The sequence below is a fragment of the Vanellus vanellus genome (assembly GCF_965231255.1).
Source record: "Vanellus vanellus genome assembly, chromosome: 14".
Classification (NCBI taxonomy): Eukaryota; Metazoa; Chordata; class Aves; order Charadriiformes; family Charadriidae; genus Vanellus; species Vanellus vanellus.
In genome coordinates this window covers 15,306,885-15,326,633 of record NC_138919.1, presented here as the reverse complement: position 1 = coordinate 15,326,633, position 19,749 = coordinate 15,306,885, and the positions used below count along the sequence as shown (strand labels likewise).

The 19,749-nt window shown below is 42.0% G+C and overlaps 1 protein-coding gene across 2 annotated transcripts; it reads left to right on the top strand.

Annotated features, from left to right (window-relative positions):
• Positions 1-132: 132 nt before the first annotated feature.
• On the top strand, positions 133-16,166 carry ARPC1A (actin related protein 2/3 complex subunit 1A). Of its 2 annotated transcripts, none has more exons than XM_082490815.1 (10): positions 133-264; positions 3,517-3,621; positions 4,227-4,331; positions 6,614-6,836; positions 8,531-8,638; positions 12,044-12,256; positions 13,372-13,447; positions 13,648-13,841; positions 14,542-14,632; positions 15,787-16,166. In XM_082490815.1, exons 2-10 carry the CDS (start codon positions 3,558-3,560, stop codon positions 15,823-15,825), a joined length of 1,113 nt encoding a protein of 370 aa, XP_082346941.1. In that variant the 5' UTR covers positions 133-264; positions 3,517-3,557; the 3' UTR covers positions 15,826-16,166. The 2 variants fall into 2 exon arrangements, with proteins under 2 accessions (XP_082346941.1, XP_082346942.1); XM_082490816.1 differs by having other exon boundaries at positions 139-264; positions 3,540-3,621.
• The last annotated feature ends 3,583 nt before the right edge of the window (positions 16,167-19,749 follow it).

The following is a 19,749-nucleotide window of genomic DNA, read 5'->3' as shown; positions in this document are numbered from 1 at the left end:
CCCCCCCGCCCTTCCGCTGCGCAGGCGCAGAGCCGCTCCCCGGCGCGCCCCGGCTCCCCCCGCCCCTGCAGCGCGGCGGCGGCGCAGGCGCAGCCCGCGGGGCGGCGCGCAGGCGCAGAGCGCGTTTCCTGGCTCCCTTGTCAGTGCCGGGTTCCCCCCCCCCCCTCGGCCTCCGCCGCCGGCCGCTCCCTCTCCCGCCGCCCGGAGCGGAGTCGCGTTGACTGACCAGAGTCCGCGAGTCCCGCTCCGCTCCCGCCGCCTCAGGTAAGTCCCCGTACCGGGGGGGCGGCTGTCCGCCGCGCCGCTGGGCCGGCCTGCCCCCGCCCCGAGAGGGATGGGGGGGGGAAGCCTGTAGGCCCGCCGGTGCTGAGGGGGTGGTGGGGGAAAGTCATCTCAGCGCCCGTCTGTCCGGGGGCGGGGGGCCGTGCCCGGTTCTGCCGCTGCGGGGGGGGAGTGGGAGTGGGTCTGGGGGCACCCTTCTGAGGCTGAGGCGATGCGACCTCTCAGCGCCTTCGCCCCGAAGGGTCGGGGCCGCACAGGGGGATGGATGGGGCCGGGGAGGGAGCAGGCGGGCAGGTCTGGGTGGGCAGCCCCTGCTTTGCCGCCCGTCCCCCCCCTGCTCCTCCGTGGCCTCCGCGGCAGCCCTGTGCACCTGTGTTATCAGCGCGGGGCAGGGCCGCAGCCCGCAATCCATCCCAAACCGGTCGGCTTTATAATGCTAATGGTGTCCTGTGTCAGTAGGCTTGCCTGTGAGGAGTCACCCTCTTGGGAAAGCTGCGCCGAGTGACTTGGAAGGGAATGACAGTAGTAGGAGGCAGTGCTTAATTATAGGCACTTCGATTCCAGATGTTTGAAAGTGATGTAGGTGCTCTGAAAACAGGCAGGGATTAAAAAAGATGCCTTGCTCTTTCTCTGTCTCTCTCTGTGTCACACACACATGTGCTATCTCCACTTCTGAGCCTGTATCCTTGCTAGTTGCTTGTCCAGGAATGGCCTCACGCCACATATTTCTCACCCCATTGAGAGATGACAGCAGCTGAGTCCTGTACTTTCCAACCTTAATCTTTTCAGTCTACATACTGAAATAACTCCTGCTGTACAAAGATGCAAGATTTCCTTCTTTTTTCTTCTTTTTTTTCAATTTTTTGAAACTCAAGTACAGTTACTTTGTGTTTGAAAAAAGATTAGGGATAGCTGCATTAAGTACTTGACTAACAAAGTTATCATAATAGTATCTTTCCTGTCTGATACTCTGAGGTCGACTGACAGGAAGGCATTTAGGATTTTACTACATGTGAATTATATCAAAAATTATTTTCTCTAGCAAACTGTGAGTTTGATTTTGTCTATGTATTGATAAGGAATAAATATAACTGGAAGACTTCATTAAGATTTATCTTCCCAAAGAAAACAGCACTGCAACTATCAGGTGACAGACATAGTAGTGCTTTTCAAGATTATAATCACTGTTGTTTTTTATGAGTTTGTTACCAAACCAAAATGGAAAAGAGTCGCTTGCTACAAGTTCCGGTGCTCAAGAAGCTCAATCAATGGGAAGGAATGGATCATATTACTTGTCTAGGCTGTCTTTGGGAACAGTGTGTAGGTTAGTAAAAAACTCTGAACTAAAAGTTAGGATGGGACCATATTGTTTATATGTAGTGCCAATCTGTGGACTAAATACCAGGGTTGTATTAGAAAGTATTTTGAAATAGCTGTGATCCTTTGGGACAGGAGATTGGATATTTTTACATTTTATTTCGGAAAGAGTAAAAAAGGCTGAGCATTCCATGTTGGTAGAACAGCTCTTCAACTTTTCCTGTATATGGAAATGTACTGCTACTGAATGTTGGCATGTAGTAAAGCAAGATCGTGGAAAAAGCAATTTGCAGTCGTGTTTTGCTTATATTAATACATGGAATCTCAAATCATGGCTGTTCAAGGTCAAAGGTAACTTGGATTATGTCAACATTTTCACATTAATACAAGTAATTAATTATCTTTCTTGGGACTGCATATATTTAGTGGCTGTGTTTGATTGGTAGAATATGATTATTGAAAGAACTGTGAAAATCATGCTGGATAAAATTATGAACTGGTCTTAAAGCTCATATAGTTAAAAGTTTATTTTTGAAGTACATTTGAAATGTAACTGTAAGTCTTATTTCTTTAAAATAGCAGTGCTTGATTTCTTAAAAAAAGTAGAAAAGAAAAAGTCTCTCCAATTATTTGTATTGGTGAAATACTGTATCATCTCTGCTCCAAGATTCAGCATTTTCAGCATACTTGTTAAACTACTGGTGCGATAGTAATTGCTAAGCTCCGTAAGAACGTACTCATCTTTCATTCACTCCTGAGTTTCTGTTGGGCTGCCATTCATTTCCTGTTTGCTTCCAAATTCCTACCTTGACCTGAAGTCTCCACCCTCTGCTAACATGGCCATACTTGGGTATGTTGTAATTTCAGGCTATAATGGGTGTGGATGCCTTGGAATGACATCACAGAGATATTTCTTTTTAGATGTATATGTAGGGGTGAAAAGACTTTGATCCAGCAGCCAAGGATAAATTGCTGTGAAAATTAGTGGAATATACAGAAGGAATTGACAAATCCAAGTTATATGTATTGACCTATGCGTGTTTTAATTATTACAGGTGACCTTGAGTTTTTACGTTGTTATCTTCCATCCATTTATGCTGCCCTTGATTAATGCAAGACTTAGAATACAATATGATACTATAAACAACTTTGTAATTGTGGGTCAGTGCGTCTCCAATTGCAGATGTTCAGCGCTATCTCTTGTAGCAATTAAAGAAAAAACTAGGTGTCTACCTTTTTTTAAACAAAATACTTACAAACTAGAATGATTCAACTTGTTCTTTAGTGTTTGAATCTCATGAGGGCAGAAGCCTAACTATAAAACAGTTAAGTGCTAGGTTTAATTTGAAGAAATTAGTAATTAGTTGATGACTAATCTTAATAATTTTTCCCTAGGATACATATAAATGGCTTTATCAAATAATACATCAGCAGATTATGGTTACATATCAATGTTCTGGACACACCAATTTAGCTTCCTGAAAAAGATGAAGAAAAAGATTTTATTGTAGTGCTGCCTGTGAGCCTTGATACATGTCGGGGTTTTGAATCAATTCACTGAGCTACATCCCTAGAATTTTTTTTTCCCCAATTATTCTGTTTCTGTAGTAAAATTATTAGGTTTGTTAGCTGTCCTAACAACCTGCTGTCTCGCCTGTGTGTCTATGCCAAAAACCAAGCGTGCTTTTAGGTCAATTGCAATTAGCTGTAGTAAGCAGGACAGTTAAAAGTCATTGGCCAACTGAAGATATTGGGGTGTATGGCAAAGGCAACTATTTAGCGGCCTTAACATGTTTTACTTACAGAAGATCACAACTTAGTAAATAAGGAAACAACCTTGGTAAATGTTGAAGGCTGGTTTTGTTTTAATAATTATCGAATTTTGAAGTGTTTTGTTTTCAATTTTACACCTTTCAGCTTTTTCAATTTTTACAACATAGGAATATCTTTAATTCGGAATGTCTCTACATCAGTTTTTACTAGAGCCAATCACCTGCCATGCATGGAACAGAGACCGTACCCGTAAGTAATATGTTAATTTTAATTGTGGGTTTTGTTTTTGGTTTCGTTTTTTTTTTTTTTTTCCAATTGCTGTTTTCTCTTTGCTGTCAGTTTATGATCTTGTAATGTTCTGGATCATGTTTAGGGAAGCTACGATCAAATACATAGTGCTACATGTTAAATGTTCCACTTACGATCCAAAAGCATGCATCTGCTAAATCTAAACTTTTCTAAACCCCTTACTGGAACTCTGGCATATGAGAAAATCTAGTCTTACTAGTGTTCCAGAAAGCTTTTCTTCTTGGTCTGCACCTTGTGAGAATATGCCCTGCCCCTTACCCTCTTTGACCCTCTATTTTCATACCCCAAACCAGCCTTTTCTTTTAATAGCCTAGTTTTCCACTATAACGTGGACTGTTATGTTCCAAATGTATTGTCTTTCTGAGCCGTATACTCATGACCATGTTATTTGAGATTATCCAGGGATGTTTGCCCTTTGTTTACAAAACCCATGTAATGCTCTGAAATGTGAGAATACAGTTTTTAAATTGGAAAGTCTTTCCAATTAAAGCATTTGGTATTAAAAGGCCTTCTGCACTATTGGATTGTTTTATTTCTTCTTTAAGAGATTGCCATTAGCCCTAATAATCATGAAGTCCACATCTACAAGAAGAGCGGAAACCAGTGGGTAAAGGCTCATGAGCTAAAGGAGCACAATGGACACATTACAGGTAAGAGAAGATTGTGCTGTGCAACACAGTCAGTTTGTTCGCCCCCTGTTTTCCCCAGTAGAGAATCTGAACAGGAAGTCTGCAAGTGTTGAGTAAATAGATCTTTTTATAGGTTGGCATTCCCACTTACAGAGAGCTTTGCAGCATTTTTCTGGACTACATGCAATGACTGTTAGCAGGAAAAGCCCTGTTTCGTTTCCAGACATTTTGGTAGAGTAACTGAGCCTTTCTTATCTATTGCTTATCTTTCATTCATAAAGACATAATAAGAATAAGTTTTCAGTCTTCTCAAGTAATCTGGTAGTGTGTCAAATTCTCCTGGTGGTGTGTGCTGCTCCCTTTCAAGTGCTAGTATTAAAACTTTGAGTGTACAACTGTTGTCTTGGTTTGTGGTTTCTGACAGCAATAAATATCTTTTTTAGGGACTGCATAAACACTTGAAGTGGTCAGTCCTGGACTTATGACAGACCATCAGTGAGCACATTTTATTGCAGGCACAGAGTATCTGTAGATCTGCAATGAAAATGTAAGAAGAGCTGCCATGATGAGTCACAAGGTGTTATTTTTAAAATGTGATTGTCCTGCGGTAGTCGTTTATATTACTATTTTTTTTCACAGTGACATTTTTATAAGGGCTTTTTTCTCTAAGGAAATGAAAGTAATTAATACAAGTACTTGCCCAAAACAGCAATATCCTTTATTCTGTTCTCAGCTCACTAATGGGCAGAAGTATCTGCCCAAAAGCATTTTGCAGGAACTTTATTCAATTTATCTGATTTCTGCGGTCAAAGAGCACAACCGTACATTCCCTTTTGTGAAGAGTCACTTGGGCTGAATTTACAAATGACATGCTGGTCCCCAAAGACATTTCTCTGCTTTTTCTTGTACCTGTTAGTGTTAGAAGCCAAATATTCATGACTGGGGAAGAGCGCGCTCTGCTTTCCTGCATAGCGTATACCTTTGGAATACTAAGTGCTGTGGTTGTCGTAAAGAATAGACTTAAATTGTGGTTACACACAGTAGATAGACTGATCAAACCGCTTGTTACCTCTGACAGGAGTGATTCAGCTGCTGCCACTCCAGCTTCTGATCACAAGGGACAAGGTCCCTTGTCTTGCTTTCTGTGTCTTGATTCAGATATTTGTGGTGAGCTGCTTCTGTTCACTTACAGGAAGAGCATTGTGCGCTCCTTTTGGTGGCTTAGTTTTCTACTAAAAAAAAAAAAAAAAAAAGCTGAACTTGCCATGGGTCAGAAGAACACTGGTGCTGGTGGGAGAGAGAAGTAAAGAGAGGCAGGATGGTCCCTCTTTCAAAGGCAGTGCTAGTCTGACTCATGTAACTGGTTTCAGGCTACCAACCTCCTCAAAATTCAACTTTTAAAGTGTAAGCCTATTTTGGCGTACACTGTGTATAACCGATATGGTAAAATTAGTGCAAATTCTTTCCATAACTTTTATCATTTTTTCAGTTTGTATACTTAAGGAATATTTTTAATACAGAACACAGTTATGGAAAACCATTGAAATACAGTTTTGTGGCAGGAGAGTTAAAAGGTTGCTTTCCACATCTCAAAGAGGGATGCTAAAGAAAAGATGAAAAATAATGTTGCTGTGAGACTTTCCAGTTGAGAACATCCTTCATTGCATAAGAAGGGAAAGAAGCAGTGGCAGGCTTATCGAAGGCTTCGTTTTATTCTTTAATTTGTTATTATTTTTCTTCATAAACGTTTCTTTCTCATGGCACAGCTTAAATTGTCATGGAAAAAATGTAAGGATTGTATCAGCACATGAAGATTGACAACTTCTAACCAAAATAACCCCGTGCTATCTAAACTTTTAGATCACGACTGCAGTCTGGCAGCAAGCAGACAACTCTTGTTAGAGGTCTGTGCATAGTTTTAGAATTGCTGGGTTTCCGCAGTTGAAACGGCTCTCTGGCAGAAGTTGGTGGTTTGAAGGGTGCCGGCGGACAGGCCTTAGCCGGTCTGCAGTGCTCCACCTGTTGGCCAGCCGGCAGAGCGATCTTCCTTAGCGGGCAAGTTCTCGGTGGAATCAGGAAATTTGCCATCTGCAATTTTGATGAAAGCTAGAGGGACAAAGCGATATCCCTAACAGTTTAAAATGGTGCCTGGAGAATAAGTGAAGAAGGGGAATACTAACCTAACAGGAATAGCTGTCTCTGTAGTAGAAAGCTTCCATCATTCCAAAATGTCTATGTTTAGACTTACTGTAAAGCAAACGGTACAAAGAGAAAAGTTTATTCATGTGAACTCTAAATTGCAGGTATTGACTGGGCTCCCAAAAGCGATCGCATTGTAACTTGCGGTGCAGACCGTAATGCCTATGTCTGGAGTCAGAAAGACGGCGTGTGGAAACCAACCCTTGTGATCCTGAGAATTAATCGTGCAGCTACCTTTGTGAAATGGTCTCCCTTGGAGAACAAATTTGCTGTGGGAAGTGGAGCTCGACTTATATCTGTGTGCTACTTTGAATCTGAAAATGACTGGTGAGCTGTTTGAGTTTAATTTCCATTTATACCTTTAAGGTCTGCACGGGAAAGCTAAAGCCTGGAGTTTAATGGTGGTAACTAGGTTACCGTTTCACTAATTCCTAAAATCTTCAGGAAATATGGAGTGATAGGACTCATCAGTTCTTTCATAGACTTTACATCTTGGGGAAAAGGTTCCCTCTTTTACTCCTTTACTCTGGTGTAGCACTTAAAGGCCTTTGTCTTACCCTGTTTTCAGATTATACACGTTGGCATGGATGTGTTCCGGCTGACTGCCATAAACATATGTTGCTTTTCTAAAAGTGCAAGAATTTCTGCGGAGTAAAAATTCTTTTTTCAACCATACAGTTGCAGTAAAGAAGAAATGTTTCCTCCTCCCACCTCCTTCCAGAATGAATGAAGAAACCTTGACTTGAGTCTTTCTTCCGTATAGATTATGTTGGACTATTTCTTGTCATTAAAGAATTCAAGTCTATCACTGATCTCCAGGGTGGTCTAGTGGAAGATGTTCGAGCTTGTCATCTACCTATTCTGTATTCTGTTGTATATTTTTATCACAGTTTATAGATTTCAGACAGGACTATCACAAATATTTCCACCATTAACATTTTTTCCCCTTTGGCATCTAAACAGTGCTGCTGATCTTTAATGGATCTACATTTGTAGCTGTATGCGTTGGAGCTACATTTACCATATCGTCTGTAGGTGAAATCAGTATGTTGAGTCTCTACTGCTTTGGGTTGCATAAACATGCATAAAAACACAGGTGTCAGTGCCCGCCGTTCTGTGTGCAGTCTTCCATGTGGAGATGGTAAACAATGATGCCATCTGCAAAATATATTTTAAAGATTGTTTTGGACTTTAATGCTTTCCAACATATTCAGTTATTAACATTTTCTCTGCGTCACTTGTCTGCAGGAGAATCAAAACCCCATATGTTGAAGACAAATAATTTAATGCGATCCTTAAAACTGTTTGTGCCTGATGGAAGTAAATTCAAAGAAAAAGCACCATCATCCCAAAGGCCATCAACTGACTAACAAATTTCGTTACTATTTTGTGAATAGTTCAAACAAACTAAATCTGCTGAGATGTATTTAGGCTAATATTCATGCATTCAACATCAGGACCACTTTTCACTGTACATTGGCAATTCACCCATTTACTTGTTGCTTTTTGTAGTTACTGTATTATTAAACAGTAGAAAAGTTGATAGGCAAGAGAGGTGACTAAAACTCAGTGGAAGGAGCTGGAGAGGATTGGTACTTAGTGATCTAAGAAAATAGTGTTTGTTATCTCAATGTCACAGTCAAAGCTGAGCTCTTCATAGGATGTAAGGGACCAGGCAATTACTGTGTAAAATTCACATTGACGAGTTCCCGTCTGATGCGTTACAAAAATTACTTAGAAGGGGAGTAGGACTCAGGTGAAGAGATGTATATTTAACATGAGTTTATTCATAGTACTTAAAACTTTAATTAAGATAACCATATAAAGTTCACAGTCTGTACAAGGGAATATGAAAGATTTGGGTATAATGTGTGTTTTGCAAAACTGATGTGTTTAGCCATTGGCAAGGGAGTGATCTTTTTAAGCAGTACTTCATGGACTTGGGAGTTCAGTCAAATATTTTCATATAGATTTTCTCTCTCTTTTTTTTTTTTTTTTTTTTTTTTTTTTTTTAAATTTAGGTGGGTGAGCAAACACATTAAAAAGCCCATTCGTTCCACTGTCCTTAGCCTGGACTGGCACCCCAACAATGTTTTGCTGGCTGCAGGATCCTGTGACTTCAAGTGCAGGTGAGAGAAAATAAAGCACCTGTAAACCAATTTAGAGTACTGATTGAAGTTCTTCAGTACCATGGGCATGTTGATCATGCATTTGCTATTAGAAGACGGCGCATTTCATACTGTTGTTATTACGCAAATAAAATATCCAGCTTGAGAAACTTTGGCTTTGGTGCTACTGCATGCAGACTTAGACTACTAATGTGTCTCTGTTGAGGGACGTGCCTGAATCTAATGAACTGGTGAGTTTCTTTACTAGCAGTCACAGAAGTAGTACTACTGTGCATGCACTGAGTGCCGAAATCTAGTTGTTAGGCTGAAATTAGACTAGCAGGTGCTATCTTGTAGAACACCAACACTGCTAGTTAGAGTTTAAAAATGCCGAGTAACGTGGCACTTCCAAAGGCAGTATCTCATCTTTTTCTTCCCTGAGTCACTCGTTTGCTCCCCTTTGCTGGTGCTAGCCTTAACATTCTTGCAGCCCTGTGGTGAGCAGGGTCAAGGAATTGATCCACCTGAAACTTGGTGCAACAAAACACATTTTTGAAGAGCATTTTAAAAAAAAAAAAAAAAAAAGGCTGGGAAAAACAGGTTGGCATGTGAGATGGATGGAGTAGTCTTTCAAGCTGATTGTGAAATTACACCATGAGGGATGGGGTCCTGCCAGTTGCTCTGTGCTGAGTGATTGGGGTCACTGCAAAGAAGTCTGCATGGGGAACTGTCTGCAGAGTGGTTGACTTTAATTCATATTTTACTTAATCACTTGTACCTTGAATAATAATGAAAGCTTCTTTTCTTAAATTCTTTATGTAATAGGGCAATTTTTAAGCTTCAAAGTGTGTACTAAAAAAGACTAAGAAGGAGTGGGAGGGGGAGGTGGGACTGACTATTACATTCCTTATTTCAGAATAAAACCCATGCATCTAGATTCAATCCTTTGATACCTTTTTATGTAAGGAGAGACATTAAATGGGAGCTGAGAAGAAGAGGAGAGCTGTCTCCCTTTCCTGCCTTATCTCCAGTTTTAGTTAGATAAACTATACATGATCACTTCCTTTCACAAAAAATGTGATGTAAAACGTACTCATTCATCTTCCAGAAGCAGCTGCTTTTCATGCGTGGAAATTTTTTCATGTGTGTTCATAAAGCATCTTGGGACTCTTGACATTAGGTCAGCTGAGATATATATATATATCTCCATTATGTTGGACTTTAGCTACAGGCTTTGTTCGGTGCTTGTTGTGTACAGCGCATCTCTGATTATCTCTTCTGTTTTGGTTGAGAAGTTAGACTTCAATTATTTTCTGTTCAGTATAGGGTTTGGGGTTTTTGGGGGGCGGTGGTTTTTGGTTGGGGTTTTGCTTGGGTTTGTTTTTTTTTCTTTTGGAAGAAAGTCAAGATGTGGTTCAACCAATTTCCTAGGAGCATTCTCTGGAAGACTTGCTTAGTCTTTTGTTTACCATCAGAAAATTCATTGTGTTCTGCATCTTATTTCTCTGAAATAATGGTGTATATTTTGAAAAAAAAAAAAAAATCAGATCTTGGTTTAAAACATTTGGGAAACTTTCTGCTGTTGCTTAACATTTTACTTTAGGTAAATTATTTAATATTTTTCTTCCTTTTATCGTAGAAGTCTCCATATAGAAACATAACAGGAAGAAAGGAAAAATAGTGGAGATTGGTACTGGGTTTATGTTTCTATTTCTTCCGCAAAATGACATAAGAATATTCTCTTTGCTAAATGATTAACGTAGATCTCTAGAATTCCAGTTCTAGGGAACGTTCCGTTACATGTTAAAGATAACAAAGCTATCTGGGCCTGAAGTATGCATCTGTTCTGATAGGTGGTTCTGAAGAAAATTATGAAATGGATCTGCCAGAGCCACTGCCAACTAATAAGCAGCTAAGTGGGAGACATTTTGGAAAAAGAATGGAGGGCAGAAGAGGCTCCAAGTTGATAGGTATTCAGCAGAGTTTTTTTTGGTGGCTGGCCTAGATGAGCTCCTCTTGTCTTCAGAAATATATATATATAGCTAACAGCACCGCATAGGTGTGAATTTTATCTTCTCGTTGGAACAATGTTGCTGTGGGAATGAAAGTCATTTCCCAATGTTCTTTGAAGTCTGGGGCCTTCAAGCTGAGATGATTTTGGTTTCAAAAGAGAGGGAGACTTTAGTAAGGGTAAAGACTTTTTTTTTTTTTTTTTTTTTAACTAACAGTTACCTTCAAGGCCTTTCACTACTTAGGAATGATTTTTCTGCCTTGTGTCAAAGGCTGTTGCTTTAAACATCTTGTCCTATTTCCATACATTAAGAGAACCGTCCTTTTAGATGTCTATAAAATTAAGTTTGGAGGATTACTATTAGATTATATTTAAACTGATAGAGCCAAGTATAAATTTATACTTAATTCTCTGAAAATCTGTGCCTAATATAGCTGCAGTTAAACCCTTCTTGTTCCAAATGATCAGCTCTATTTGAATAAGCTGAATGTAGGTACTTTTTGAAGTGCATACCCCACACATCTAAAAGATTTAAAAAACGGTGAGGGGGGAGCAACATTTCCTTAAACTCACTATAAAATAATTCCTGTTTGTGTTTGACTGCAACCATGAATATTTGATCATGGTTTTTCTTTTCCAGTGAAATGTTTTTCTGGTAATAGTATGGCGTAGCTCCCTTGCTCCTCCTGTTCAATGGACTCTAATCCTATGTTTGTGACGTCCCAGTAACTTCCATGGTAACAGTCAAGAACACCATATTGTGGCATGTCTGAATCATGCAGAAGGAATTTGATGAAAGGGGGAGGCTTTCTATTTAAACATATCTTGAAAATTGTAGTGCTGGGAAAAAAACTATAAAAACATTGCGGTAACTCAGGTTTTCGAGGCATTTTTTCAGTAATGAGCTAGAATAAGGTGGCTCAGAGCCCCCGTGCTGGCGTTTGGACATCTTTTATTTTTCTTTGAAATCCTCCTAAAAGGTGAATGTTCTTAAAAAGTGGATAATTTGGTAGGTGTTTGTATTGGCTTCCAATTATACAGTGCAATTTACGTTTTTTCTCTAACTGAAGAATTGACTCTGGGAGTAATTATTAGCACTGCAAAAGGATGAAAGGGAAATCTTAGCACAGTAGAAAATGCAATGACAATGTATGTTTTTGTGCCATCTTCTGGAAAAAAGGAGAAAGATACAAGACATGACATTTATGAGAAACCTGTATGCCTTACACCCTTTGTACTGTTGCTTTCTCTCTGTATGTTGAAGGTTCCCAGCTGCTAGAGGCTTGTTTAAAGATACCATAGTATCTTATTTTGGTAGAACTAGAATGCATCTGGTTGTTTCCAATATGAAATGTATATACAGCTCCCAGGAGGTTTATTCTGTCTTTGTTCATGCTGAAATCTTTTATTTGCAGGGTGTTTTCTGCTTACATTAAGGAAGTGGATGAAAAACCAGCCAGTACACCGTGGGGCTCCAAAATGCCTTTTGGGCAGCTGATGTCAGAATTTGGGGGCGCTGGAAGTGGCGGATGGGTGCATAGTGTCAGTTTTTCTGCCAGCGGTAACCGCCTAGCCTGGGTCAGTCATGATAGTACTGTGTCAGTTGCTGATGCCTCAAAAAATATGATGTAAGTATGCTTTTTCTGTTAGTTATTAGCTGTTTGACATAGAAGGAAGCAGCCTGTGGAATGTTGTGCTTGCAACAATGAGAGCTGTGACTGCCGTTTCCAGTTTTGACAATTTTACTGTAGATTCCAGGGGTCTCTTTGAGGCCTGTATAAATAAGGTTTAGAATTTTAGATTATATAATTTAAATTTCTTACAATAATTCTTCAGTGATGGTATAGTCAATTTACTTTTTTGGGGGGCGGGGAGCATTTGGAAAAAAAAAACACGTTCCACTCCAGTGATTGGGGAAACAAGATTTCCTTGTAAATAGCTTCAAGAGAATCCAGAAACGTGCTCGCTCCATAGCTACTAAGACCCTATCCCCAACCAGCATCTGAAACATTTCATGAAATGTTAATTCCAACCATTGTCCTTAAGACGCTGCTGCTGGAAGGTTTCAACTTGCCCCTTCCAATCCAACAAAATATTTTATTAACAACTCCTCCTTCTGCTCCTCATCTTGATTTGAATAACTTTTCGGTGTTCATGGCTTTCTAACCAAGAAGGAAGAGATTCCCCATATGTGTTCACAGCGGAGATCTCTGGTGGATCATCCAGGCATTGCTGTGCTTCATTTTGAATTATGGTTCTGATGGCTACAGCTGTATAAGTACCTGGCTGGGGATATCATTAAGTGTAAAGTGTTCTAGAATTCTTTTCTCATTTGTTATAAAATCACAAAAGTTGACTTAATTTAACATACAGGCTTTTTGCTCCTGAAAAGATGAGGTCAAGCACTAAAACTTAAGTGTTTTTTATATGCAAATGAAATTAATAGCTTCATCAGTTTGAACCTTTTTTGGGGGGGTTCTTTTTAAACTCTTGCCACTGTTTACCCACAGTAACTTCAGCCTTTCACCTGGAATACTTCATATTTATTATGGATTTTCCTGGACACTTTCATTAGATTATAACTTTTTACTGCAAATTACAACTTCCTGGTGTCATCTCAGGACAATTGAGTTACACTGACTTCTTTTCCAATAATCCTTGTGTGAGAACATTCTCTATTTTTTGTTGGAGCCAAAGATGAGAGGTTTCAATGAAGTCCTCTAACAAATGTTCTTGTGTTCAGGGTTTCGCAGCTGAAAACAGAGTTCCTCCCACTCCTGAGTGTGTCATTTGTCTCTGAGAACAGTGTGGTGGCAGCTGTAAGTGTCTATTATTTTCTCCTTGTAGAGTGTTGTAGTGTTTTAGAGAGGGAGAAATGCCATACATTATGAAGTTAGTAATAAACAAACTCTACCATAGTGGCTATCTTTGCATTTCTGCAATTAGCAGCAGCAGAAAAAAGAAATGGTGATTATGTTGGTTATGTTTCTTGACATGCTTTCATGCTCTCTGGTTGCAGGGCCATGACTGCTGCCCAATGCTCTTTAACTGTGATGACCGTGGCTTGCTGACCTTTGTTTCCAAACTAGACATTCCAAAACAGAGCATCCAGCGCAATATTTCTGCTATGGAACGCTTCCGAAACATGGATAAAAGAGCCACCACAGAAGATCGTAACACTACCCTGGAGACACTGCACCAAAACAGTATAACGTGAGTGTTTTGGCCACCAATACGAGGGAAAGGAACGCTCTTGTTGTTGCTTTGGTTTCCCAGGATATACCACAAACCTATGAGAGCTCAAATTTGCCATACCAGATGGTTGTAGCATTTTCATTTTCGTCTTTCACTAACAGCTGTCTGTTTCTGCGGCTTACATGGAAGCTGGTAAAGTTAATGATTAACAGGGCATGCGTCCTTCTGCTCTTTGCTCATTTTTAATGTCTTCTGTAACTTGAACACAGTTTATCTTATCAAATATGTAGATAGTTCACAAGAGATTGGTAGCACCATGCAAAATCTACTCAGCAAAATTCACCTGAAAAGGGAATTCACATACTAGCTTCCTATTTCAGATGTTACTTGCATTCGTCAAAAGGATTGATTCAGGTTAATTGGGTAAAATATCCTTGCATTTTAAAAACTGTGAGCTCAGAGGATGCTAACATTTCTGAAGCAATTTGTCTTTATCCAAGAAAAATGTTTAGGCTACAGTCACAAAGCGATAAAAAGGCTTTCAGCATCCGTTTTCTCTGCTTACTTTTCCAAAGCGCTGTACCAAAAATCTAGCATCAGCTCTGCTATGCCCATGTCTCCCTTTGAGGGAGTAGGAGTTGAATTCAACCAAAATTTCCCAGCTTTTTGGCTGTCTGGAATGGGTGTCTGTGTTACAGCTGTCACTCTCTGTTTCCAGCCAAGTGTCTATTTATGAGATTGACAAACGAGATTGTCGTAAATTCTGCACCACCGGCATTGATGGAGCAATGACTATCTGGGATTTCAAGGTATGCTTTTACTACCATGTTTATGTGAACTTGGTGCGGTGGTGGGGTTTTTTTGATCTCTAGCATCAACTTCTGGGGCTCAGCCCTCATGCAGGTTTTATTAGCAGTAGGAAATCCAGACTGGAGTATCTGGTGAACTCCCGAAGGAAGACAGATCCAAGATTCAGCATAAATGTAGATATACGTTGCTTAGCAGATGGTGCTAATCCAGACTTAATTTTTTAATGGACTTGCTTGTGTCCCTGTAGGAATCCCACTAATTCTTTTCTTTTCCAACCTCTACCTCAGCCACAAGGTGGGGAGGGACTCTTTACAGAGAGTGGAGCAATAGGATGAGGGGTAATGGTTTTAAACTGAAAGAGGGGAGATTTAGATTACATGTTAAGAAGAAATTTGTTACTGTGAGGGTGGTGAGGCACTGGACCGGGTTGCCCAGAGAAGCTGTGGCTGCCCCATCCCTGGAGGTGTTCAAGCCCAGGCTGGATGGGGCTTGGAGCAGCCTGGTCTAGGGGGAGGTGTCCCTGCCCATGGCAGGGGGGTTGGAACTCGATGATCTTTAAGGTCCCTTCCGACCTAAACCATCCTGTGATTGGTATGACCAGGCCTGCTGCCTCTTCTTGCTTCCATCCCTTTGGGCTCTGCTCAGTGTTTTTCTGCAGAACGTGGTCCCGTCCTCTCACAGTTAACTTACCAAAGTGGTAGGAAGTTACCTCAAACAGATATAAAATATAGTCAGCGTTGCATTGAAAGCCCCAAAAGGATGTAAGGCAAGTGCTTGCTTTGCTGAGGACTGGCCAACAGAGGTCTCTGCTGGCCTCCCCAAGCTGCTGAGAGGGGCACTCTGCCTTTTAGGAAAATAATAGTTTATCTGTATTCTACAATGCCAGGAAGCTCTGGTGGGGACAGGAGCCAAATAAGAAATTGAGGTGATATATAAGCTGCTTTAATGCAGTTTCAGGGGGAGAGGGTGGAATTGTTGGTCTCTGTATGCGTGAGTTTGAAATAAATTATTGTAGTGGTCTCTGGCTCTTGAATATGAGTCTAATCTCAAGTATTCAGGGGTTTTACTGTTTTTTCTTAACTTCAGCATTTACACTGAATTATTTAATGCAGGATACTGTAGCAGATTGTGATTAAGATTTCTTTCTTTCAAGACCTTAGAGTCCTCTATTCAAGGTCTACGAATCATGTAAAGATGGATTTCCATGATCTAGCAGGACAAACTGCTTGACAGAACGCAGCTCCCACATCTGCACAAACCCGAAAAGGGAGGAGGAAGGTGGAATATTTGGAAACACTGAGAAAATACAGCTTGGCAGATTTTTCTTTTGAATCTAAATTTGGTGAATTGTGTTGGTTTCAAAATCAGCTGTGATTGTTCTTTTTTTTTTTTTTTTTGGTTGGTTGTTTCATTCCATTCTTTACCAAAGCTGCTCCTTAAGTAGTTTATTGCAGGAAGTTATGAATCACTAACTTAAAAGGGGAATTTTATGTAAATTGTCTGCTAGAAATAATAATAATAATAATAATAAAAAAAAAAGAAAAACTGATTCTTTGTTTTGATGCTCATTAGCAGAGATTAAAAAAGGGATATTAAGGGAATTAACTCTGCGAGAGAGGGCGGGGAGACCCTGCAGTGATATTTTATGGCCTTAAAACAGGAAGAGTTCATCTTAACTGAAAGTTTTGTAAAGTTGACAAATGAAGACCTGGAGTTCTGATGATCTGGATGAGAAGAGTCAGCTGGGCTTCTTTCAGGGGAATTGTTCTCTTGAGGTGGTGATTTTAGAGGATGAACAGTTTTGTCCTGCCGACTCTTAGCTCTGTCTGCCTGGCATTTAGTCCAGTAATAATAGCAAATTAACCTGAATGTCTTTTTTATTGTCCGTTTAGTGGGTCATCGTTTTCCAAAGACGAATGACTGGCATTATTTGTAGTTACCTTTTAGGATTTGTACAAAGACTTCTCGCAGCACAGTGCCTGGGATACGGGGTGGAAGGCTGCATGTGGAAAGCGAGGCAAAAATCTGCTGAGCCAGATCTTAGGAGGACAAATTAAAAGCAAATCACTTTTTAAGTCCCTGAAGCTACGCAGGCCTGCGTGCCGTGTTAGAGCTGAGTGCTTGGCCTAGAAAATCTTGTGTTTATAATGACTGGTGGAGAAATGAAGCACGTTTAACAGAAGTATCAGCGTGGTCTGGCTTCTGTGCAGATCCTGTGTCTCCAGGTGACTGTACCTTTTGAAGTTCAGTTCTGAGCCTCGGTAGCTCACGGAGGCATTTGCACGTGACTTATTTTATTCGTATGGTCTGGTTGCTCTTAAATCTATTGCTGCCTTGAGGCTTGAGACAGGCTGTGCTCTGGAGGGGATTATCTGGCTCACAGCATTGCTTTACAAGGTTTAAGACTTCGTAATTTCTGTTGAAAATGCAGAAGTGTCTTAAAAAAACCCCAGTGACTAAATTTACCACTTCCTCTGGAACCAGTGTTGCTTCATACACTGCTCATTTCTCAGCTCCGAGTGATTGAAAAGGGAGGGTGGAAGATAAGCTCACAAAGCTGACAACTGCTGCTGTTCTGCTGCAAGTGAACTGTGTCCCTCACAGAGCTGGATCATTTTCAGGTGCAAAGTTGGTTGCATGCAGAGAATGAACTGGTTTTCCAGTTCCTTCAGGTTTTCTTGTGTCTTCTTCCCCTGGCAGTCAAGTGTGGCTTTGCAATTTCCTCTCCCTTCTAAACATAAAATGACTATTTAACCTCTACTCTTGCAGTCTGGTGACCTGATGTGTATGATGACTTGTGGTGGGGTTGGGTTTATCAGCTTGAATTGCCAAAGGAGTTCAGCGTCTTCTGGAGGGAAGTGACCCTGCCAGCCTTGGTGGATGGACAGAGGCGCACGGGTTTGGCTTTGTCCATCTCCATACGTACTAGTAGATGCTTATGTCTCACAGACAGTAATGATTTTGTTTCTGAAGTCACTTTTGAAAGTGTGGTGGTTAGTTTCCAAAAAGTATTTAAAAAAAAAAAAAAAAGGATTCTAAAATATCTGGTCCAAGTAACACAAAAGGATGGAAGAGATCTAATGAGAGAGTGGAGAAAATGGATCTTTAAATGTTTATGCTGTCTTCTTTTGCTGCATGGAAGAGCTGGAGAAGGTAAAATGAGTCCATTTGCTCCAAAAAGCCAACAAACTGGGGTTTGATGAAACTGCCCTAGGTTACTGTCTGAGAGAAATACGTGTGCTAGAAGTCAGAGATTAAAAACAGATTGGAGGTATTTATAGTAGAAAGGGACTGAGCAAGGGGAATATAAACAAGCATCACTCAAGGCATAATTCAACTTCAGACTGCCCGGAGCACAGCGGCTCTGCGCCTTGTGCTCCGTCCGACGGCAGGGGATGGCATCTCTCTGAATTTCCAGGCCGTTGCTCTGCTCCCGGAGGACATTCCGCTGCCATCCCACCTCCAGTGCCTGGGAGCCACGGTGAAAGCAGGTGGTTGTTTCGCTTCTACCATTTCCTTGCTCGGCTCCCCCATCCCTAACGCTGTCAGGCTGCCCTTTGTGACCAGCGTGGGTGAGAATTCACTGGTGTATGTAGCTAATGGCAGCACCAGACTTCCTCGCACGTTCTTCTATGTGCTCGGGTTAACGGTGCCTTTGAAAGCGATGTAGAAAGCTCATGGTTGCAGTCTTAATTACAGGGTAGCTGCTGGCTGCATATGCTCGACGTTACACGCCAGTTAACAGACTGTTGGGGGCGAGAAATGGGGCTCTAGGCAAGCAGGGATGCCAGAGAGTGTTCGCTGGAGCCTGCCTGAAAAACTCCCCAGCCTCTAAATGAAAAGAAGCAGTAGAATTGCTGCTGCTTTTCATCCCCTCTATCCCACCTCCAAAGGAAACCCCAGCAAAAAACCGTTCTGGCGTCCCCTGTGCAGTGGGATAGCTCCTCTATGAGCGTTCTGCAGGGGCCCCGAGCATTACAAGAAATGCTGCCATGGATGCAGGAGGAGCTTTCCACTTAAGAAAATGGAGGCAAAAGCAGGTAAAAGATTTAGCCAAACCTTGAGTTGGATCCGGCAAGAGACCCAGCAGGGCTGAGCCTTCATCCCCAGCCTCCACAGCGCTGGCTGATTTCCCCCATGGGCTGTTGAGTCCAGGGGAAACCCAAGCAGTGTTCAAAACCAGCACGTCCCTGGGGGAGGCAGCTCACTGCGCTCGTTAGCGCAGGCTCCGAGAGGAACCGCAGCAGGAACGGCCTCGAGACCAGAAGTGATGAGGAAATGCAATGGCAGACAAAGCACCGCTCTGCGGGCAGCACTGGGGGTGATGCTCTCCTCTCTCTTCTCTTCCTGACATACCCCGATCCCCACTGCAGAGGTTAAACCGACCTGTCCTTCATTCGCATCCTCGCCTGGAAGGGATCTGGTGTGAAAGGGTGGGCAGAGGCATGGCCTCCTGTCCTGCGTCCGCCCGTCACACACAGTCTTGGTGCAGGGGAGGTGGTGGTAGGACACCTGGAAAGCCCGAACTCTCCTGGTGAAGAGCAGAGGCAGCACAGCTCGTAGCCAAAGGAAGACTAGAGAAAATGTGCTGGCAGCCGGAAAAAGCTTCAAAAAGCCGCAGCTTTCAGCCACGTGGGAGCTGCAGTGTGAGCTGCGTCCCTCTTGCTGCGTTTGGGGTGGCGGCGATGCTGGGGGTGAGGCTGGGCACTGTGACGGGCAACCTGCTGCCAGAGGATGGGGCACCTCACTCCTTCCAAGAGGAGTGACTTTTTCCACCGTGGGACCTGCCACACTCTGAGGACATCTCAGGATCTCCACGTATGTCTGCATGGGACCATGGCAACACGCTTGAAGGGCGATGTGGCTAGTGGAGTCCAGGACCTCAGAAGAGATGAGCCGCCTGCTCAGTGCTACCCCGCAGAGCCTGTACCAACAGCTGACCCCCACTTGGAGATTAATTCTGCAGCTCAGCAAATATGAGCATATTGTATCTGCATCCTGCGCCTCCCTGTGCGACACCCCGATGTGCTGCTGTCCCGCTCCTGCGACCTTACTCAGGGAGGGAAGGGGAGAGGGCATCCCTCCACGTGTGACTCTGCAGCCAGGGAGCGGGAAG

Excerpts from the sequence above, each read along its gene's own strand:
- ARPC1A (XM_082490815.1), top strand. The coding sequence starts at position 3,558 with ATGTCTCTACATCAGTTTTTACTAGAGCCAATCACCTGCCATGCATGG. Across the intron at positions 4,332-6,613 it reads GCACAATGGACACATTACAG|GTATTGACTGGGCTCCCAAA; the intron begins GTAAGAGAAGAT and ends TCTAAATTGCAG. Across the intron at positions 12,257-13,371 it reads GATGCCTCAAAAAATATGAT|GGTTTCGCAGCTGAAAACAG; the intron begins GTAAGTATGCTT and ends TCTTGTGTTCAG.